This window comes from Heliangelus exortis, chromosome 5 (assembly GCF_036169615.1).
Source record: "Heliangelus exortis chromosome 5, bHelExo1.hap1, whole genome shotgun sequence".
NCBI lineage: Eukaryota > Metazoa > Chordata > Aves > Apodiformes > Trochilidae > Heliangelus > Heliangelus exortis.
The window spans coordinates 24,953,282-24,977,678 of record NC_092426.1 but is presented as its reverse complement, the minus strand read 5'-3'; the positions used below and the strand labels follow the sequence as shown (position 1 = coordinate 24,977,678).

Sequence of the window (24,397 nt, the reverse complement as noted above, 5' to 3'; positions counted from 1 at the left end):
TATTTTTCGTGAGAAAAGGAGCCTGATCTAGTGACCTTAATAGCCTTAGCCCCCAAACTTCAACATTTAAGTTATTGTGAGGTGTTTTGTTTGCTGTACTCTGTACCAAGATAGTCGAGAAGGTAAATGTTCATATTAAGTCAATGTCAAGTCATATAATAGCTAGCAAAACGTATGAAAAATTAATCGTGCTGTGTTTAATTAAAATACGAGGCGTTGATCTTCTATAGCTAAGTATGCATCTCCTGCTTAACTCTGTGTTTCTGTACTCCAGTGACCGTGCTGTAGGCAACATGCAGGTACCCAGCAGCCGCTTCCGAACGCGCTCCGTCAGGGGCTCGTTAGCGGGGGCTCTGACAGTGGCAACGAGCGCAGCCCGGTCTTGTCAGAAAGGGCAGCGGGTGGCCCTGCCAGCCCCCGTGTCTTGGGCAGGCAGAGGGTCCCGGTCTGCACCAGGACTTTTTGGGCTGTCTCCGGCCCTTCTCCCCCGTGAGCCGCACTGTTGCTGCGAGCTCCTCCGAGCGTGGTGAGCAGCTGGCATCGGGACGTGTAACAGGCGCCCAGTAAGTTGCTACAGCGCGGATGAGAGGCTGCTACCTTCCTGCTCCCCAGCGAGACGACCTTCGGCAAAGCAACCCGCAGTGTGTATTCCCTGGCTTTAATGGTGGTCTGGCCAGATGCTTTGAAAATACTGTCGAATTTATCAGCTACTGACATTTCAACTGGTATTTATTTAATTTATTAATTTATTTTATTTATTTATTTTTCCACGTACTAGTGTTTGTTTCCAAATGTGATAGCAGATGAGGCTAATATTAAGGGCAAGCAAATTCAACCGCAGATGTAAAACAAAGTTCATGCCTTTCTTGAATTCAGTAGGACAAAGTGGGTCAGCTGTTGATTTCTGAAGAACCAAATTGATCCCAGCTGTATTCTTTGTTCTAACACTCTAAAATGAGCATGCAAAATATTCAGTCTTTTTATTAGCATCCTCCATATCAATTATTTCTGTAGTTTTTACATTTTGTCACACACAACAAAAAATGTGTGTACCGTGCCCTATGGCTGAAAGCAGGTGATAAGTGCTTTATTTTAAATGTGCTTCATGGACTTCCTCATTTTAGTTCCAAGACCTTGACTAACTAATTAATACCATATAACCTTAAGCAGCCAAGGTTTGCTGTCTGACAAAGGAGGATAAACTCAAAGCTTGCTCTTCGCATATGCCAGAAATAAAGCATGTTATTTTAAGCTGTGCATTTTCCCATCATTTGTTGGTTATGCATTTAAATGAGTTCTCCTCTGGAGAAGGTCATTATATATTTTAAAAATCATCACTCTCTTTCCTCCACTTGTGCAAAGACAAAGGGCTCTGCACCACAGAAACCTGATGATTAGGAACTGCTCCTACAATTAGCACTTGAGCAACCAGCCTGCAGGAGGGAATGTCCTGGGCTGTGCACTACCTGTGGAACGATGTGTGTTGTACTTACTAGACCTGGGGAAAAGTTTTAAGTACAGCATTCTTGCAAAGGGTTAGGAAAGAGCTCTTAAGAACTTGTACTTTTTATTACAGGTGAAAACTAAGCTGTGTAGTGCACTTAACTGCTCCAAGTGTAATATGCTATTTTTCTATAAATTACAGTAAGGATCTAATAATGGAGGCAAATCACTAATATACAACAGGTGGTAAGAATAGTTTTATTGTATTATTAAATAGCATGTCTTTTCTTCAACCATTACAAATTTGTAGATACTACATGAATGACAATACATAATTTATCTTTTTATTGTTGCCCATATGATATATTTACACATGCAGTTAGTACCGATGTCATGCTACATTTTGTTATTAGCATTTTGTTGTTTGCCAGACTCAAAATGTGAGCATTTCATCTTCTGTAGGAAAACATCTCTGGGTGGGTGGAACGCATGTACTAATCTGCACTCAGAGGGTTGGAATCATTGGCATTTCAGTCCAGGCTCCCAGAGGGTGTTCCCTTTTCTTCCCTAATACACATCATCGGAGCAATGAATTTCTATCAGGAAAGTGCTTTTTTTTTTTTTCTTTTCTTTTTTTTTTTTTTAACTGTAAGAAACAAGAATATACATCTAGACCCAGAGCAGCCCAGTGATAAAGGCTAAAACCCGTGAAACTTGATGGCATTTACTATTGATACCACTTGGAAATGCAAACATTATAAAAATATTTGGAAGCCAAGCGTAAGTAGAATTTCAGCACAGTGATTTTTTTTTTTTTTCTGGCATAGATTATGGCATCACCTGCACAGTTATGAAATTAGATGTTGCTTTGTGAATAAAGAGTTGGTGCTACAAGCAAGTTATTTCATTTGGACTCTGCAATGCTTGAAAGGCCATTGTACTATTTTATTTTTAACATAAATAATCTGTACACATCCTGTGCATTAACATTGTGACATCTGACAGAGACTTTACAAATGCAACTTCAGTTTAAAATTGTACATTCATTTCCAAATTGTACATATTTCTTTTTTTGTTACAGAGGAAATTGCTATGGGGCACAATAAATATAGTGTAATCAAACTGCAGTTTCCAATTACATATATGACTCAAGATCAACCAGAGTTAAAAATGAGTACTATTAAGATACTGTAATAATTCAAGAAGGTAAAAGATGCAGAGGACAAACTGCACTGAAAAAAAAAAAAAAAAAAAAAAAAGGCAGTCTGGAGTTTGATAAAAACCCAAAAGCTAAAATATTAAAGTAAAATTCCAGTGTCACTGTTTAAAATAAACATACAGAAAGGGGGTATGCAGGGGACGGGTGCACACACATAAGAGATGTGGTTGGTGAATGTGGTGGTGAGGGGCTGCAGGAAGGTGCCCAGCGCTGGTACCCAGGAAGCTGCAGGCATCTCCCCCCTCTAGGACTTGTTGGCTGAGCCAGAGGAGCGGCGCAGCTTCATGGACATGCGGCTCTTGCTAGTCCGAGGAGACATTGGAGAAGCTAAGTCTGTTCCATCCACCTGTGCTGTTGCTGCTGCTGGAGTTTCTCCCGGCTGAGTCTCTGGGCAGAAGCCTGCAGAGGACAGCAAGAACCAGAGGGGTCAGTGCTGCCTTCCACGCTTTCAGCCCGGGCTCTATTCACAAGGGGCAGAGAGGCATTTCAGTGCTGCTGTCACTCCCACAGCATCTCCTAGCCCTTTACCAGCTGTGGGTGCTGGTACTGCTCATGGAGCTAATGACTGCCACAAATCCACTTCTAGAGAAAAGATGATGCCAGATACCACTGAACTATGGGACTGCAGAACCCCCTTGCTCTCGGCAACTGAAGCAGCACTGAAGTGGGCGATGTTCTCCCGCTAGCCAGGAGAACACCTCCAGCTCCCTTAGAGGGATGGGGAGTTATTTAAACCACAGCCCAGAAGAAACCAATCTTTAATGAAAATGTGAAGGTTAACAGCTCGTTGTGCATGAAGGGAGCTGTAGGAATGCAGCTGAAGAGGTGGAGTGAATTGGGGAGTGGGGGTGGGGTGCAGCTGGGAGAGCAAAACACCTTCTCCCATCCGGCAAATTCCTACAGGGTCCACAAGGCAGAAGCTTGAACAGATCATACTAACTGGATGCACTATACATTAACATTTCTTTGTAAAATGAACAAGATGAATTTAAGATAATGGTATGTAGCTCGTTAGCCCACAGCTATGGGCTACAGTGGGCTCTGAGTCCTCACTGCAAGAGGGCAGGGCTCTTCCTTACAAATAGCCCATCTCCAAACCTTCTTACAGAGTTACAGAAGGAAAAGGAGAAAATATGAAATAAAGACTACTTTCTCCTTCCAAGTACATAAAACTAACACTATATACTCATATCCACAAAACTAGACTGGATTTTAATTCCCCATTTAGAGACTGATAGCCTGACTGAACTCAGCTACCTCAGCTGCCACTGATCGCTACTGACCCATATAAATTATGGACAGATTGAAACAGTCCTGCAGAAGTCAATGGGGAAGCCCCTGCTGACTTCACTAAGCCAGAACATCACTATTTCTTCCACATTATTCCTGGTAATTAGTTAAAATAATAATTTAATAATCAGAACTGAAGACCCCCCTTCTCTCAGTATGTATTTCATGTATAAGGGGTTAAATTAGCCCCTTAATTTAGCCCCTGAATTTTAACCATTCAAAACTGATGATTATTTATTTTGAAAAACTCCTCTAAAATTAAAGGAGGTCATCAGGTGAGAACTCTAAGAGTGTATTTAAAATATATTGCCATAAACCCCTATGATTTAGCTACCTGGCTGTCCTCTGTACCTGGTCCATCACCTGCCTGCTCCAGAAGGATGGCATAGTACATTCTACCTTTTTCAAACCGAAATGACCCATGGAAGTGACAGGGAGGAGAAAGGGCTGTTATTTGTTCCCCAGCTGGTGACAGTAATTCTGTTCATGAACTAGGTACTTCATTGCCAAACAATCTGGAAAAGCATGATAATGCCTGACTCACTGTGCCTTACAGAAAAAAGCAGGCAGGGCAACATGCACTCTCATTTTCTGAAATTCTATCTTGTTCTAATTTTACAAGGAATTAAAGCATTTCAAATGGTGGAAGTTATAGAACAGAAAAGTTGTTGTTTTGCACAGCATACCATTCACAGCTAGCGTGAAAGACCTTCCGTTTCAAGCCTTTGCCCTTTACCTTGATGTGGCCAATGCTTTCTAGTGGAGGTTTTGGAAGGAGAAGAAATATCACAGCATTTCTTTCTTTGTTGAGAATGAAGAAGTGATGAGGAAGGAGGAGTGGAAAGAAGTGAGGAGGGGGGGGAGAAAAGATAAAAGATAACAGGTGTGAGACATGAGACACGAACTGCAGAGATTGAAGGGTATTAACAGATGAGCACAGAAAAGGAATTTCGAATTTCATTATGCAATTGCTGCTCATGCTACAGGTTAAAGAGAGCGATGAGTTAGTTATGTGCGATGAAGCAACAGCTCTGAAATCCAGGGTCATACTTACCAACTAAGCATTACAAGAAAAAAGGAAGAGGGAGAGAAAGAAAAGAATTCTATAACATTATCCAGATCCAGCAACCTCATTCATAGCAACTGAGATACATCCTGAACATTGACTGAAATGCTTACTTAAGGTCAGTGAAAACAGTTAAATACCCACACACATACACACAATCAAGAAGGAAAAACAAATGGTAACTCAATATATGGCTTCTGCTCTTCAGCTGTTATATGTTAGTAAGTATGCTAAATTTATAGTAGTCTCCTCATGAGACTCATGAAATCACGTAAAGAAGAAAAAAACGTATTTAAGCTAGTTAGTCTGCACTGAAGTGTAAAACCCCAGTGTGAAATTTTATCATGGGCTGGATAAAGAAGCCTTTAAGGTATTTATTAAAATCATATATTGAAATTTTGTTTCTAATCCCTGGAGACAGAAGCACAGATTCACATGCAATACCATTAAATAAAACAAACAAAACCAAAACCCAACAAACTGACTTAGAGCTACCGAAGAACAGAAGTCATATAAGGTGATTTTCACATCTGAACATACCACAACAGAAGAGTGAAGAATAATGGCACTTAAAATATCTTTAAAGTCTGATGGCAATCAACAGTCTGATTAGTAACTCAATTTCTTTGGATTTTAGATAAGCATATATATCTATATATGCATACATACGCACATACACACATGTGGGTATTAAGTGAGGTGTATAGAAATTTTGCAGGTTTTGTTTCCCCCTCACAGCTTTTAAATCTTCAGTGTAAAATGTTATTAAAGATAATATTCTATACAATTCTATTCTTCTATTATCTAAATATAACCTGCATTTTCTGATGAAATATTTTATTATCCAAAATATAAAAATGGGGTTAAATAAGAGGGCTTTATTGACAGCTGATCTAAAACCATAAAGTTGCATAAAATAAACAAAACAGACATGTTAGGATTTTAGGAGGCTGAAAAATGTCAGCAAGTGATCTGGATTTTTCATCTCTGAGACCTGCCAAGTGACAAATATCATAGCCTGGTGAGCTATGATATTCTGGGGCCATAATGTAAAGCCTTCTCAATTGCTTCTGAACAAGGAAGTGGATCAACAAAATTGAAATGCGACATTTTCATCCTCCATTTGAAAATTTTAGCATCTTCTAATACTAATATGTTATTTATTTGATTCAAACTATTGACATGTAAATGAATCCTAACTACACACAGACTGAGTTAGAAGCGAGATGAGTTGGAGGAATCTGGAGGTATCGTAAGACTCGTGTTGGCATCACTCATCTCACTTGTCAATTTTGACTTTCAAAGAGATAAAAAATTCACCAAGCAGAAGCCTGACAGGGTGCTTCCTGGTAAGACTAATCTTGGTATGTCTAGCTTTATCACACCTCGTTGTCTGAACCCTGAGTGTCACCTCTGAGAATGACTGCAGAGGAAAATACAATTTCTACATGTTGGTAAATTTTGATGGCCTTTTAAGCTACTTCAGCCTTCCTGCCTGATCTCCAGGGAAGAGGGCAATAATGTCTGTCTGTGCCCTTTGCCACTCTTTCAAATTTCAGTCCAAACCCAGCCAACCTGTCTGCCATGCTCAGCAGAGCCTTGCTAGAGTCAAGAAATTAAGTCTCTCACTACTTTGGGGAAACAAGGAAAGGGAGAGAAGTGGATGCAAATAGAAAAACTGCAAAAGCAGCTGCAAAGCAAGATGAGAAGGTGACGAAGGTGACCTCAAGACCTGTGAGACCAGAACTGGGTAGGACAGAAAGAACCAAGGACCAGCCATGACAAAGAGGACAACAAAATAAGATAAAGTTTATGGCAAAAGAATGACAGAGCCCATGCCCAGTAGAGAATGCTCTTCAGAACCTGTCTGGAAACATAACTGGGTAAACCTCTTTTCTCTCTGTCAACTACTATCTGTGAAATCCACTGCTGAAATTCCCAATCTTCCCCTCAGTGGAGATTCAGACAGGTTAACAATGGGTAGTGGAGGTAAGCTCCATTTCAGTCTGCAGGAGCTGGTGGTGGATCTAGAGGTTACAGTTTTGCTTATGAATCATGTGGTTGTTAATCAGTATTACAGAATTTCTCCTTTGCTCTATGCCTTAAAATAAAAATGGAAGGAATTACACAATTTTCCAAGACAATAAATTCGTAAAGTCAAATATTAAAAAGCTAGGAAATGGCAGGATTAAAATTCACTTTTGTCCCCCTGTGAGTATGCACAGTATGTTTTTGGATTGGATAATAATTTTTTTTTTTTATATATATTTTTTTTTTTTTACAGTGGACCTATTTCATTAAATGTAGAAAATGTATGTTTGGGTCTCCATGTTTGGGTCTCCAGCAGTCCACACTGAATTTACTACCTCAAAGTACTGAGGATCCCTGGCTTACTGTCACCCAAGTGGCCAACTTAAGGACAATAGTTCAGAAATGCAAAAAATTTCAGTTTCAGTGGTTTCAATATGAAATTTTTGAAAAAAAAATTTCATAATTGTTGAGGTTTTGCTTGGATTTGGAATAATAAAAAAAATAAATTCCTAAGTTTGGACTGGAAAAGAGATAATGAGAAACTCTTTCTGGCCCTGCCAGAAATACAGACCTCATTTCTGTATTTCTTCTTCACTTCCAATCACAAACTTCCACTACTGCCACCAACCAGAGTTGCTCAGACCCTTCTACAGTGAGAAAAGCAGAACCAGTCTCATCTGCAAGGGTATAACACGATTCCAAAAAGGTTCTCCATTTCAAGTTTCACAGTTACCTCTACATTCCCTGCTTCCCTGCCTGTACTTTGAGAGTAAGGCAGCAGAACTGTTCTGAACACAAGTTTGAAAACAGGAGCAATGATAGCTGGGATGAAAAAAGTCTGATGTTTTTATCATAAGGTAAATACTATGAGTAAGGTAGAGAGCCCTCTTCTTTATAGGGTTTACCATACAGAGGTACTATTTTTAGTAGGAAGAGAAAAAAAGAAGATAAGAGAAAAAACGAACCCAAGGCATCGATACAATCTGAGGCTCAGAACCTTGGGGTCAATAAATGCTTCAATATCATTGAACTTACCATTGACAGTTCCCTCAACCTATTCAGGTGTCAGAGAAATCTGGTTTACCCAATAGCTGTATAGCAGGAGTTACTCTATTTAACAGGGACCACAAGGCAAAAAATATAGAGGAGACAGAATTATGTTCTGTGATTAAGTGCAGCTAAATTTTAATTTTTTTAATTGTACAAATCCACTACATGAGTCAGGTTCCTAAACATGGAAAGGTTGGGCTTCTCAGGTATTTTTACAGGCCAAACTAAGTCTCTAGATAAAACAGCAGCTGCCAGAATCACACTGTATTGAAGAGCAAACACTAAGGAAGGAAATGACTTTTGCTGGGGGCTGAGCCTTTGATAGAATATGTCAATCTGAGGAAACAGAGTTTGCAACCAAATGGCATGTTCTCTATTTGCTCTGATTATCATAGCTCAGATGAAAAAACTGGCATGCTGAAACCAGCCAATGGGATCACAACAGCAACAAAATTACAACACCTGGTGATGGGCGGTGGTAGCTTCACAATTTTTATACATCTTATTTAGAAGAACAATTTTAATATAATGTTTTATGAAAGTTAAACATACTCAGTACTTGAAGATCATGACCCAATTAAAGAGCCACGTCTATAAAAACTGAAACATGGAAGTCTTTTCTAATCTCTTCTGGTCAGTTATTTTTAATTAAAAAAAAAAAACCCAACAGACATAAATGAAATATTTTGTATTTAAAAAAAAGAATTGTGATGCATTCTTAGAGGCTAGTCAGAAATCTTCAGATAACATGGAAACATCTGGCAGGGACCCTATAAGGTTTGGTCCGGGTCAAACTGTGGGACAGTGTGCATGGATCTCTAGGCAGGACTCCAGTGCTGCTCCTATGTGCAATCCTGGCACAATTCAGAGCTCTTCACCTGTCTTTCAAAAAATCTACCAGTTGTAGGGGACACTTGAATCACAGGGGTATGTGGTTTCTTAATAGTCCCTTTAGTTGCCTCTTTCCTGGGAATCATGGTCTGCCCAAGTTCTGGGCCACCTCACTCACAGGTCTGCCTTTGTTAGAACTGGAATCCAGTGCTTTCCAGGCTAATCCCAAGCCCTGGGGTCAACTTTTTGGCAGAGCTGCAGTGTTAATTCATACCCGCCTCTGGCTTTAGGGTGTGTGTGCTGCAGAATCAGCTTGGAGGCAGACGATGGGGTTCTACTCTGGGCACCCAGTTCTGGAGCTGAGTATCAGAGCCCCAGGAGCCCTGGATGGAAGGGGGATCAGGCCCTGGGCTGTAAGCAGCACTGCCAGAGCATCCCTGTGCTGAAATGAAAGTTGTGTCAGGCAGATATGGGGACATCTAGTTTGACACTGGTGCTGCATGGCCATCCTAGAAAGGTCCTGGCTGCTTCTGACACTGCTGTGTTGGTCAGTCCCACTGCAGAAGAACGTGGCCTCCAGAACAAGACCCCACATTTGGTGGAACGTGAACACGCACATACACGCAGATGTGAAATACATCACGAGCTCCTATTAATGAGATTCCTGCAGAAAATTATGACATTTGATAGGAAGGTTACATCTAAATTAAATTTCTAAAAATCATAATATTTTTCAAGGTCATGTTAGAGAATACCAAGTATGATTAGGACGGCTCTTAAAAGAATACTGGAATTGCCATAGTAGAGCAGTGTTCTCCAGTGCACCAAACTAGTACACAAAAGCAGCTTTGCTTCTCCTGGAAAGAATTAACGAGAGGAAGAGGGCAGAATGATTTAGACTGGAATGAGATTTCCAAAAATGAATAGGCAGAACCAATTTACCAGCCATTCAAAGGTGCCTGGTGTTGAGCACTTACTGAGTACCTTAGATAGGAAATGTGGCAAAGGCTGGTATCCCTGGTTATTGTTCTTAATGGTTCTAGTTACAAATTTTTCCTATTCAAATGGCTTTATACAATGAAATATGTTACTACATTTTTAAACTGATTTAATTAGCTTTAAATTACTTTTTTTTTTTTTCCCTTTAGTCTTGACTATTTGCATGGGCATAACTATAAAACTTGTACTTGAATCTGCACCTCATTTCTACTTACGAGTTATACTTTCAAGTAAAGGAGTCTCAATCTTTTAATATCTCTCAGTCATTCTTTCTGTAGTCCAATCACAACTCTATAATTTTATAGAGTGTCCCTGCACATTTTTTCAACTGAGAAACAAAATTTGAGATAAGAACTTGCCAAATTAATTTACTCTTACAAAATTTATTTCATTTAGATTTACAGCTTTTCCACAGAAGCATTTTGATTTATTTGTCAACAAATAAAGGTTTCTGAACAAGGAATTTCAAGTGTTACACATTCTTCTTCTCCTTCTCTCCTATGTTATCACTGCAGAATGCCTTACAACATCAATGAAAGACAGTACAGGGCACAAAACACACCACTGCCATCCATTACTACTTGTTCATGCTGAGAAACAAAGGTCAACACAGTAAAGTGTTACTCATTCAACAGCTGTCTCTATCATTAGTTACCTTAATCCCAGAACCAGTGTTAGTGCTTCATGCAGACCTGAGGTTAGTAAAAGACTAAAACTTTAAGATGTAGTGGTCATTTCTCAATCAGTGTGAAATTCTTTTTAGTGTGAACAAGGGCAACAAGGAAAGTTTGCATACAATTTGGTTACAAGCTTAGTGCTCTAGTAAAAGTAAGAGGAACAAAGGGTTTTTTTGGACACTTTGTCTTACCTTCAGATAAACAGAACTGATATTTAATGATCTAAAAAGAGGGGAAATAAAATAATGAAATAATCATAAGGAGTTCAAGAAATCTCAGAACAGGAAGGCCTTGAGTTACTCATTTTCTTTTATCGATTTTCTAATTAGTAACCGAAAATGCAGTATCCTCTTATAAAACAGGTATTTTACTGGAAAACAAAAATTACCTTAAAACCAACTTTGCAGCTAATAACCTGGAAACAAAATTGATGGTTTCCAATTTAAAACTTTACATTAAAAAAATTCAATGAGCCTTAAAACTGTTATACAGGAAAAGTGTATTTAGATTAAAGAATGTGTTTGCCTGAAGTATCTTGGATGAAGGAGCACCTGTGCTATCATGGAGACTTTATACAGGGGAATGCAGTAAAATTCACTGTAAAAATACAGGGGTCTGGTTGCTATATCACAGTAGCTATCCAAATCTTAATGCCAGACTCTGGTTCATGATGCCAGGCAACAGAACAGAAATTTTAAAGCAACTTTGCTCTATTTGAGCAACTATGCTCAAATATGTATACATAGTCTTTCAGATTAATGGTAACTCTTAATGATATGTGAAGGGATGAATTTTTTATAAGTAAGGATACTGCATTTCAAATAACATTATCTGAAAACAGTTCTTTACTGTACTTCTTACCTGTCTCTGAGGGCAAATGGTGGTAAGGTGCTGGACAGAAAACCTGAGCAGCAAAATCCTCAAAAGTTGTAGGCTCTAGATGATGCTGAATAATTGTTTGCAGGTATCGTGCTCTCTCCTCATAACTGGTTTAGCCAAGAATTAAGGATCAATTTATATCATGTACTGTAAGCTTGAATATTGGGGCCGAGTAATTCACAATTCTTGTTTTGGTTAAACACATATAATGTATTTCAGTGACTGTACACACTTACTTTTAATTTTTTACATAGCTGTATTATCTGATGCATTGAAGTAATATTAACTTTAAGATAAAAATGAGTAATGTAAACCTCCCTTTTTTTAAAAAAAATCTGATGCAAAAATTTCTGAAATTTTTTTCAAACAACAGCAACCAAAATACTCTCTTTTAAGCAACTGCTTTGGCTGTACTCTGGTTGCAACGAAACACAAAAATGCCACAATTTCATGAACTATAGCATGAAAAATAACCTTAGCATTAGTAAAATAAATGATTTTGCACTTTTCCATAACAAGCAGCTTCCATAATCCCTGAACACACACACACACACAAGATAAATACATAGCAAAATTTGAGTATTGGGAAAAACACCTTGTCAATTATGCCATTAAAATAAACAAGAATATTTGTAAAGAATCTGCAGGACCCTTAAATACTGGCTAACAGGGTGTCAGCAGGGTACTGAGAGCAGAACACTGTACTTCTTCCTTTTCCCTGTGTTCTCCCTCTCCAATCTTATTGACAAGCTACCGGTATCTTGAAGTGTTGTTGCTTTTGAAGGACCCTCTCCAGGCTGCTTGTTCCAGCAGGCCTGATTGTGCTGTTAGCACAGAGAGGGCGAGAAAAAGAGAGAGTATTTCTGCTGTTCATGAAAGCAACTATGGAAATGGCTGTCAAAATGTAGAGCAGCAGGCAGCAACATACAATTATCAAGAAAAACTACCATGCTGACTTCATGTCGTATAGTTCCTGAACTGAGAAATCAGTTAACCTTTTCTCTCTTTTTAACAACTTTTAAAGTCCTCCAGCTGGACTCAGTATGTTGAATGAGGGAGATCTTCTCCAGTTATCTTACAGAACCACACAATCATCAGAAATGTTTACTGGTGTTTGTGCTTGTGTACACTTTTTCTTCCATATTACATTTGTAGATAGCATGACCATTTACTCCTTACATAGTTCTATTTTATTTTTGTAAATCCCCCCAAACAAATCAGCAAGTTGTGGAGGAATGCACCCAAAATCAGTTTCTTGAAGGTTCTGGGGTCTGTTTTCAGGTCTGCCCTCTTTTTGGGGAGGACAGGGGCAGTGAGGAAACCACCTTTCTGACCTGGTTTCACCATCTGTGAAACGGGGGTAATATCCACCTTGCACATATTTTTTAGCATTTTTAACAAAACCTGCATTACAAGTTATTAGTGTTTTCAATAACAAATGATAACATTTAAAATAAATAATACCATTTTCAATTACAATAAGCAATACATTTTTCAGCTCTTACAATTATACTTGCACAATTACGGATCTTTTCCTATGAAACCTTTTTGTTGTTGTTTTCTGTACAATATTTACAGTAAATTTCGCAGTATTATCTAAATATGAAAAAACATATAGAGAATATAGTACCTGAAAAACACTTCTAGTGAAGAATCTGACCTTCATTGTACTTCCTTAGACCACAACCTGGTTCACTGTGGAAATGGGAAACAATTCTCTCTCCAAAAACTGTGTTCCAAATTCTTTCTGGATCCCAAGAGAGCTGAACCTCAGCAGAAGTTTCAGGCAAGAGAAGCTACAATAGAAGCACTGTGACAAAAGAAAATCTAAAAATCTCCCATTGTCACAGTCCTTAGGTTGAGGGATAAACACAGTATTGAGCCTGAACAGAGGAGAGTAATAAGCACGGTTTTTAAGAGCCTATGTATAAGTGGTAGAGAATGAAACTGATGGTTGAAGTCTAAATAATACTACGTATCTCACAACTTGTTGAAAAGCACTTTTTTCATTGGGGGAGATTCACAGCTGCTGAATTTTCTGCAGTTAATAGAGTCCTTTGATTCACAGCAGTGCCCCTTGCACAAAAAATACTGGCCTTTGTGTATTACCAGAAACTAATTTTCTATTTGGCTGAAAAGGGAAAAATGGGGTTATTGCTTCTCCCTCCTACAGAGCTTTTCATTATGCCTGATGCACTCAACTTCTAAGCTCTTCGGAGAAAAAAAAATAACTGAAGAGGCAAGAGGTAGAAAAATGAGCTTGTTAGCACATTAGAAGTGAAGTATCTTGGTGGGCCCTAGAAATTCCCAGTGGTGTGTTAACTTATCACTCTATGCATGCTGGCACTGATAGTCTCCCAATTGATCACTCTCTTTTCGCACCAAAGGTGCTGCCAGGAAGCAGAGGCTGAAGGCCCACAGGAGAACAGGCTGCTATCAAAACAAGCTGTTTTTAAAAGTCTGTTTGAATGGGTAAAATGTTTCATGAAAAAGTAGGGTGGAGACACCTACCTGCTTTTAAAATGCTCTACTTTCAGAGGTCTCTAAAGGAAACCTTTTAGTTTATCCTATTATATCCAAAGCGTATAAGCAAATAAGGCAAAAATGAAGGAAAGTTACTGCTTTGAACATGACATTCCCATTCCCCAATCTCGGGACCTATCTCTCAAACAAATAAAGAAGTCTTGACACAGATGCTGACTGAGGAGGATAATGATATTTTCATTACACAGTGGAGAGGAATATGCTTGTATCAGTTCTAAAAGTCTGATTCAAATGCACACCTAGTACATCCAGAGAAAAGAAATGCAGCTAGCCAGGTTGCTCATCCTAACGATACACAAAAAACATCTGCAGGCTGTTAAAAACAGAATCCCACTTAAAAACAAAACAAAAATCTGATTCAAATGCCGAGTCCAAAGCTTGCTGTACTCTGCACTAAGAAATTACATGCTCTCCTCTGAATTAGATACTGAGTAATTTAGATTGGGATATTTTATCTCCTATTCACTTACACTTTACATTCTAGTATTTTAAAACTCCAAATTTGTAAGCTTTTGTGGTCAAGAATAATCTGGTTCTTCTGCATTTGAAGCCAACTATCTGCAAGAGTGACCATAAAATCATGGTATTTAACATATATATACATATATATATAATTTCTACATGACCTCTAATAGTCTAGATATTTATCCCTTTAAAACACTGCCTCTCTAGGGAAGAATTATTAGCACCTATAATCTGAGTGGCACATACAAACTCAGTAGCTAGTAATAATAGGGCAATTGTGCAAGCTGTATTCTTACTGCAGGTGGATGTTGCCACTGGCATAAGCAATTAAGATGGAATGGGAAGGATGCATAGACAAACCAGTGGAGAAAGACTCCAAAACAGAAAGTGACTGAACACTCAAACAACAGTGTTCTGAGCTTTTGGCTTCTGAGGAAGTGCTAACTGAACAAAAGAGAATGGACAACAAGGTAAGATACACATTAATTATAAAAGCACTCACCCAAACCTGTCAGCTAAAAACTTGCAGATACATAAACCATGAAAAGCATAATAAAACCAAAAAGACTCCATTATAGTTTCTCAGAAGGTACTGTTATGAAAACTAAAACCAAAACAAGACAAAATCAGAAATTGTTCCTTTATAGGTCACTCAGGTTGTAGTCCCTCCAGCTCAAATTTAACTTGCATTACAATTGATTTCACTTATTCTCTAAATTTGCATTTATTTTTATTAATTATTAAAAATGTTATACTTTCAATTATTACTGTAAACAGGCAATTTTTTTAGACTGTGATTGATTTGCACTTGGGAACAATGAAATCTTGGCTGTCAGACCACCTTCTTATGCTTCATCTGTTTGACAACCAACATCTTGTATCTTCACTTAATAGTTCTCAATCACTGTTGACTGGATCACTTCCTTTTTTAACTCAAGCTCTGTTTAGATTCCTATGGCAGAACACCTCTAGATCTTGAGATGTTTTTCATATAATCTAAGCTTTTCTAGACATCAATATGAATAAAGTATCCAGCTCTCACTACACATCTCAATTACTGCTATATCTTTTTCTTTGAACTCAACAAATGAATTTTATTTCTCCTTACATTTACTTGGAGCATTATAGAACCCACATTCTGAATATGCTGCTTAGATGGGGCAACCTCTTCATTTAGCACCATCAGTCTCCCACCCCCCAGCAGAAATGAAGGCTACTTTTTTTAATTTGCCTCTTTGATCAATTTTATCAAAACCACTCATACCTCCAGTCAGTTAACACACTCATTCTCACTCACATTGACATTTTAACATAGATACTTTCGTACTTTCTTCCATGTGGCTTCTGATGCCTAACACCAGGTCCCTGGAAGTGTCTGCAAAACAATCCCCCTTCAAACTCTCCTCTTTGTTATGATGTTTATCTAAAAAGAAACAAGGAAAACAGCTTGGAAGACTCAGGTCCCTTGCTGTGTAGCTCACACAATTGTTCATGCTGCCTACTGATTTCCCTGAATTTTGTATCTGCTTTTATTTGTTGTCTTTAGTTTTACACTTGGCTTTTTTTACTTCTGGAGGACAAATTACATCTGTCTTGTGCTGTAATCCATCTCAGTATAACAAGACTGGGGTCTATGTTAAAGATATACATGTGCCACACTAAAACAGCTCTCCTCCTTGCATCTTCATCCACCATTCTAATCTTCTAATCTTTTTTTCCTTTACATCCAAAACAATTTCCTCTCACTACCTTTTTTTTTTTTTTTTTTTTTTTTTTTTTTTTTAAATCCAGGGCTTTATCATCCTTGAATTTACCTATTTGCCATGTTTTCCCACATCTCCAGTTGTTTAGTCTTTATTTTTCCTTTCCTGTAAATTTAATCACGCAATCTCCACAAAAATCCTGTACTTCCCATATTTTCCATTGTTCAACTTCTCCTATTGAATATCTTTAAAATCTTTAAAGTGCTGAATAAATCTCCTCATAATCATTTCAGTATTTTCACAGTGTCATTCTGAGTACATGTTTTCTTTCCTTTCTCCTTATTCACCCCTCTCAGACTTTCGGACAAAGTCTGCCTGTAAGTTTTAGAATTGAATAAATGTGTTAAAATAAATCTATCTAGTGTTTTGCTGTTAAGGAAGAGTGGATGTGTGATTGCTCAGTTACAAGCATCCAGAGAATACCAATCCTAAAATGTCATTAACCTGAAGGTGAAAAAAAATGAAGAAAAAGCATTTTCAACATGGAGTAAAATTTCCAAGACTTTAATTAAGGATAAGGCACTTTACAGTTCTGTGATCTATCCACTATCAGAGCATGTAAGTGCTAGACTTGAAAAAAGGCTGGAGATGAAATCCTAGTTCTAGCTCCAAAGACTATTTGATAGCAATGGCTTCCTGAGCAGGGACTGAAATCCAGGGACTCTCCTCCCCTAGGAAAGAACTACAGCCATTAGGCTATACAGATGAGCACGTACTTTCCCTCTGGTTCAGAGGGGATCTTATTTTATGAAACTAAGAGCAATTTTAGCAGTGAACAGAGCATGCTTGATTACAAGATGTCCTCAGTCCCAATGGCTAGAATAGTTTTCTAAGAGGCAGGAGATGTGGCCTCAGAATTGCAAACTGCTCTCTCATTTCCTGACTGATTGATATAACCTAGGGAGTTACCTCCTGCCGCGTTTGTGTGGGCCCTAATCCAGCAAGTATAGCTTCAAAACTCTTATCACTGCTGCCTTGCAGGTCAGGTGAAAAAAGAAACACCTACCTGCTCAATGGCTAGGAAGAGGAAATAACTGATCATTTGGCTGTTCAGGCTATGGAGTGGATTCAGGCAGCTCTAGTGTGTGGTGCTCTCCAGGAAAAGGGTAGCGGTGAAAGCTTTAGATGCCTGAGAACTTCGGAGGCATCCAAGACAAGGCTTCTGGTCTGGGGAGATTCTCATCACCTCCGCTTTAGAGTCAGGCACCCATAAGACTACTTTTGAGGAATTGGTATCATATTAATAGATATATGCCTAACTGCTCTCAAGACTTCTGGAAAAAAGTGAAGAAAAAGTTTTGTCAAGACAAATTTCCTCAGCAGTTTCTGGAGAGAAATTAAAAAAAAGGCTGAAGAGATACAGTTTATTAGTACACTAAATCAGTGATGGAAATATTTGTCATGTCTGAAAAACCTCTTTAAAAGACCAATATTTCATTTATTCAACAAAATTTAGAAGGAAAGCATTTGTGAAGTATCTAAAGTCACCCGTGGCAGAAACCCTGCATCTTCCCAGTTGCCAAAAGTATTATTTCATATACCACAATAAAATTTATGCTTCAACTTCATTGGAGTAGATGACTTCAAGATGATTTAAAATGCATCAAGCTCACCACAGTTCAGGAAACACCCTAGAACTATGAAGATCCAAGCTGTATGCTCAATAATGCTGCAGGCATTTCTACTTCCCTATCAACAGGATGATCAAGTCCAGTAGACTCGTAATACAACTTTTTTTCTTAAATAAATAAAAACGAACGAACAAACAAACAAAGGCAAACCAGAATTATAGCAAAAGGACTCACTTTGTAAAAGGGAGTAAAAATGTGGGCTCTTTACCTAGTTTCTTCCATTACTCTGTCTCCCCTTCCCCATTCAGAAAAACTGAACAAAAGTTGAAACGAGACACTTCAATCTAAGTTTTATTCATAATTCTTTCCTCCTGATACTTCAGTGTGTGTCTATGTCTGTATGTATATGTATGTGTGTAAATATATATATATATGTATGTATATCTGTGCATCACTGCAGTAAATCACAACACAGCTATATATTGGGATATGTGATCACAATACTGACAATATGTAGTATCTGAGATTCTCTAAATCTGATGCTAGGAAAAAGACAAATTTTTGATGATCACTTAGAAATATCTCTGAGAAAAAAACCCCAATGCATTTCTAAGTAGCAAGATGGTTTTGTTCAGGTTAAACTACAAGCCACTGTCAGAAATACATGTACAGCTGCATTGCTAGCAGTTCCAACTGCTAGCAAATTCATTTAAGTTGTCAATATAAATGGATATGAATGTGAAGAGTATGACTTTGTCAGCTAGGCATTTGGAAAATGATTTAGACAAGCAGAAACCAAAGCACTCCTCTATCCTTAAGTGGAAAATGAAAATCCTCCACCTAGAAACACTTGCTTGTAGGATGAATGGACATCTGCAAAAAGTTTTTTAATTGAATACACCATTTATATAAAAGAAAATGTTTTAAGAAAAGCTACATAAGACGGTTTACTACTCTTGTTTACTATATTTGCCCCTTAGCAAATTTCAAAGCGCACCTCTTTTTTTCTAGAAAAAAACCCCAAATCTGTAGAGTTGTCAGCAATGCCCCCATGATACTGAAGTCCATAGGGAACAATGAAACAGAGACACCCTGAATGGTCTGCGTTGGTGGGAGACTTTGAGTTTCTTGCTCCCTGGCCTGAGAAGGTTTGCAAACAGTTTGGGGTACTTAAAAAGATGAAAGCATCAATTTTATTGGGCAAAATTTTCTTAGTAAAATACAATCCCTGATGTCAAAATGTGAAAGGAGGATGGCCTCCTGTATAAAGATAACACGTACAAGTAAGGACCAAGGTTATACAGGAGCTGAAAGGAGAAGTTAGCCATGGCAGTATTTGACTTCTGAAAGAAGACAGGACAAAACCCACACATCACAGAAAGGGAAGTTTTTTTCTGGGAAATCTCATGCTGAAAGAAGAGATTGCGCAGTGGTTGTCAAATCAGCTGAACTCATACTGAGTCACAGCAATTTGTACTCTTTGTTGGCTTTCAGAATTAAGGATGTGAGTCGGGCCGCTATTGATCCAGTGCTGGAAGGCCTGCAACTCACTGCATTTTGTACGTAGGTGGGTGATCAGTATCAACTGGCCACACTGAGAGGAATAGTTAAACTTCTCTTATATTCTGAAAAGTGACTCTCTAGAAGTGGCATCATGGTGTTCCCTATTTATTGCATTTCAGTGATTTCCACATCTAGTTTGCACAGCGTACAGATAAAGATTTTTTTTTTCCAGCTGCAACTTCTGTTTACTCAAGTCAACTTGATATCTAAAGTCAGCTTGGGTTCTTTTCTGTTTCTTAAATACTGCCAATATTGAAAATGGCAAATAAATATTTTGCTCCGTGCACCTGTTTGCACAGCTACGCTGTAAATTAAAGCAGTTTCTGCACATTCAATTGGAACTTAGCCACAACACTGATGATTCATAAAGCAGAATTCAGTTCTTTCTCCTCATATCTGATGCAAGTTATTTAGGTGTAAGAGAAGAAAAAAATTACTTTACTTCACACTACTAAACAGGTGAAAGAACTGAAAATTTTATTTTCTCTAATGAAACCATGTTTTGTAATACTAGTTACAGCACATTTGCGATAAAATTAACTATATTTTCTTACTCATAAAACCAGAGGAAGCTTGGAGGAATCTAAGTTATATTTTAGAAGTAAATTTTTAAGTTGCATTTAATGAAAATATTTTAAAACTGCAGAAGGGACACAGTGTTAATTATCCAAAATCACTGATTTTAAGAATGTATATCAGACAATCTACTAATTGATCTCAAAACAAAATAAAAATAAATATGAAAAACAAGTAACAGACTAGGACAGTAGTATTTAAATTAATATCTAACACATTTAATAAAGTTTTTTCAAAATAAGTTGTAACTGTAAAAAGAGTTTTCTGAGGCAATTTGTGAGATGTATTGCTTTATGAAGAAAACAAGGGAAAATAGATAAATCTATACAAAGTAATCCCATCGTTTCAGATCTTGCAGTTTGTTTCCAACTAATACAGCTGCATCAAGCTTTAATTAATTATACTGAAAATTATTTTTCATTTTTTTACATTACAATAAGTTCATTCACTCTGTGATAAATTAAAGGTTACTGGACAAATCAGAACACATATTTTTGCTGCTTAGAGGGTTTTTTCCTTCAAGAATACTAATCTCACAGATAAAGGAGATTACTTCCAGTATATCTGCTCTGTGCTTAAATGGTGAAAAGTCCTGCAAGGTAAGCATAGGTTAGATAAAAGTTGCAGCCACTGTATGCTTCCAAGTCAATGTTTATGCTTTCCAATGCCAACTGAAAGGCAGTGACTTTATTTGAATTTATATAAAAATCTTCATTTTTACAGTGTAAGCACTTCCAAGATTGCTAAATTACTGCAATAAATTGTAATTGATGCTTACATTTTCATTGGAAAGCCAAATACTTTTAACATTCTGCAACACTGTCCATCCAGGAAAATCCTTGATAAACTGTTTATTTTTATGTTCTTCCATCAGATCTTACAGCTAAGAAAATTCTTCAGTAGTTTCTAACATTATCTAGGAAGAAAAAGCTGTGGTTCATCAGTGCAGACAAAGCTGGGCTTTAATCCATTCCTATAACCATATTGCCAAGTCTAGATTGTTTACATTGCGTCTCAATTAAGAGACAGGCAGGACACCTGGTACTTCTTTATCTAAGTCCCACGGGCTGCCAGATGACTCAAAATCCATAACAGGTGCTAAGGCAGTGTGAGTGCAGAACCATTAACACAAGCTGGAATTGGATAAAATTTGTACTATGCTTAACCACTTAAAACACTCAATTACGAAATGAAAAATGTAACCACTCTGCAGCAAGCTCCTTTACAAAAGGCACTTACAAAGATATGTAGAATTAAAGTGCAAGTGTATTGGACTTCACATACATTTTAGGATATATATTATCCAGAATTAAACTACGCAAAAACTAGCTACGTAAAAAATTTATAAGCTCTATAAAAATATTATGAGACTGCAGCTACTCTATTGAGAGCATTCTAATTCTGATAATCTGTGTAGGCAGCAAAAATGACAAAACGGTGCTCAGACTTCTAGCAATTCTGAAGGGAAAAAATCTGAATTAAAAATACTTACTGAATTCTTGAGCTCTGTGGAACCCAAAAGTTATTTATTTTAAGGACTTTAGGAAATTAAAACATCTTACAGAAGGATTTTAAAAACAAGGCTCAAGTGAAAAACTATAGGATAAAAGATATTCTTTTGTACCAAAGAAACCCCATTGACGATCATTTCTTAGCACTTTTTCCTCTAAGGTGACTGAACTAAGTATAAAGCTTAGACACTGACAGAACACACCTCATGAGAGAAAAAATTAGTATCAGAAATTTTACAGTGGACAATTACTTAAGAATTATCTGTATCTAAACGTGCAGTAATCAAATTAAGTTTCTATTTAATATTGTAATTATGAAGAACACAATATAGTGATTTTATTACCAGAGTAAGCAGTAACAAAGTACAGTAAACTGTCATTTAAGACGGTGTCATAGTATCTGTGATAAGCAGCATATTGGCTTAAACTAATGCACTCTATGCCTCTAGGGAATGACAGGCTCAGAGACTGGGTTTTAACATCAGAATCTATCCATTAATCTTGACTTAAATATAATCTACTCTGCGGTAAGAGGAAGAATGGGCATTCAATGAATTATCTGTTTGAAATATAGCAGGAGCATATTAACACAAGCATATAGTTGAAACTCTCAGTTTTGGTACCATTTATCGTGTATTGTTGGTTTTATAGACCCCGAACTGCATTTTAACATGAAATTAAAAAGACAGCAAGATCAAATGGCTAGCAGTATCAGAAGGATGAATACCTCACCAGTGTAACAGATTACTCATTAAATTTACTGGCCACATGGCTAGCAGACTAAGGACAGTATTTCCAAGTGCTCCCACTCATTCACATTTTATTAACAGGCTACGGAGGTGAAAACAGTCAGGGCAACGGTGCTGAAGCCCTCGTACTGGCAGAATTCCTACCTCACCTTCCAGGGAAGATGTGTCTTACTGATGCAGGTGAGACAGGAATCGATGAACCCATGAGGTGTGCTGTGCTAATTGTTTTGGAGCCCCTCAGAGCTGCTGCTGCTTCGGGCGCTGGCTGGAGCGATGCCCACAGCCTGGCCGCCGAGCAGCCGCTCCCCGGGCACCAGCGGCTCACAGGGGGCAACAGGGCAGGCACGGGGCCAACACACCGAGGGACTGGAGTTTATTAGGGCTGCTGCACCAAATGTGCCAGTGAGAGATGCTAAGGTGGCACAGTCATCTCTTTAGCCCACAAACACAGTACAGGCCGGGGAGGACCCACAGCCGCACATGCTGACTCCCAATTTGGGCGGAGGGTTTGATTCTCCACTCTGACACTCAGCTTTACATCAGTTTTGACTCAAGTAATTGAGTTTGGTGTCAAAACAAAGCAGCAAAACTGGCTCTTTGATTTCTGGTATTGGCACGTATACTTAGACCCACTCATACATACCTGCATTAAGACCAAGATTAAGATTCATTCAAATTTTTAATTTCTCCATTAAAATACTTTCTTCGCACACACATATTAATTGATGAGAGAAAAAGTAAACAAAATGCCTTTCATGAAGACATCAACACAATCTGTAAAATTACGCAAATAAAAGTTAAATTAATAATATTTATGAACTATTTTCCATTAAATACACTGCATATATCTGTATGTATTAATTTGCAATTCCATACCATATAGTAACAAGAAAACCTTTCTAATGAGAAATTTTGTCAGTAATTCCAATCTATACTTTAATAAACTTCAAAACTACCTTTCTTTTTTTCTTTTATAGCTGAAAAGAATGTTTTCTCTTTAACCTGAGTTGCTGCAGTACAATTTACTTATCTCTTTGGAGGTTAGTAAAGTGGATTTTCTTCAAAACTATTTTAAAACCTCAAAGATAGGCAGCGCCTATTTAAATTAAGAAGACAAATATTAATTTTCAGTTACTTCCCTCTCTCTTTACTTTACAGGGCAATTAGTAAGGCAGCCCCTTCGCCCTCCTCCTGAGTGCTGTCAAGCTGTTGAGAGCAGTTTGCAGCACTACAATGGCACTATTGTGAGCACAGCCTGGGCTCCCTTCCCACAGAGAGTTAAATGGGCCGTTCCTGCTGCCCATGATTGGTGTCCAGCGAAACAATACTTAAGAGCCAGGTTTTATCAGTTCCACGCCAAAGAAGTGAAGCCAGGGAACCCAAGCCTTCGTATCATGCTGAACCATATGCCAACCCTGCTGGCCCCAAAGGTTTATCACTAAGAATCAGGATCCATCGTGTCCCCTGTGAAATTTCACTTCACATACCTTCTGTGAAACGCATGGCTTTGCTGAAAACTGACCTTTTTCCACAATTGGCATGAACAGATGGACGGTAACTATGGTTTGGCAAGCAGAAATTAAAAGATTTTCCAATAGCCTGCATTCTTCTGTGTTTGGAAGGAGAAGCATTCAGAAGTAGATAGATATATTTGTGACCCACAGATCTATTCAGGTGCAGTTAATCGGCAATTAAACTATTTTCCCAATGTCTAGAAAGTATACGGAGATTAATTTGATTGGCCAGGCTATGATTAGGACTCGTGTCCTTTGGACTACCATATGGTAATCCCAATTGCTCTAATACAAACTTTTAATCCTTGCTTATTTTATTTGATTCCATTTTTCTATTACGAGGCAGATAAAGAATAAACTATATACATGCACCTTTTTTTTTGTTATAATTTTTGGTGTGTTGAATTAGTGAATATTGTTACATGAAATATATTCCATCTCCAGGTAGATATTTCCATTAACTGGCAAGCATTACATATAACCCCTTTTTTTAGTAACTAAAATACAGCTCTGGGGGAGAACAAAGACAACCAATGTGCTAGTTTCTATTAATTTCCTTCTTTTTTTTTTTTTTTTTTTTCCTTACCTATCGTATTCTAATCCCTCTGCTGGCACTGGAAAGCATACCCCAACTGTCTTAATAACCATATGCAGAA

At 37.9% G+C, this 24,397-nt stretch overlaps 1 protein-coding gene across 11 annotated transcripts in view; it reads right to left on the bottom strand.

Annotated features, from left to right (window-relative positions):
* Nucleotides 1-1,678: 1,678 nt before the first annotated feature.
* RALGAPA1 (Ral GTPase activating protein catalytic subunit alpha 1) overlaps nucleotides 1,679-24,397 on the bottom strand; it is a 121,569-nt gene continuing 98,850 nt past the window's right edge. For 7 of the 11 annotated variants that reach the window (XM_071746114.1, XM_071746118.1, XM_071746116.1 and 4 more), the window contains 2 exons: nucleotides 11,468-11,592; nucleotides 1,679-3,061 (listed from right to left, as the gene is read on the bottom strand). In XM_071746114.1, coding sequence (XP_071602215.1) covers nucleotides 2,907-3,061; nucleotides 11,468-11,592 — 280 coding nt within the window. In that variant the 3' untranslated portion in view covers nucleotides 1,679-2,906. Of the gene's footprint in view, nucleotides 3,062-4,638; nucleotides 4,754-10,797; nucleotides 10,829-11,467; nucleotides 11,593-24,397 lie in introns of all 11 variants that reach the window. The other 4 variants (XM_071746117.1, XM_071746123.1, XM_071746125.1 and 1 more) reach the window with 2 other exon arrangements.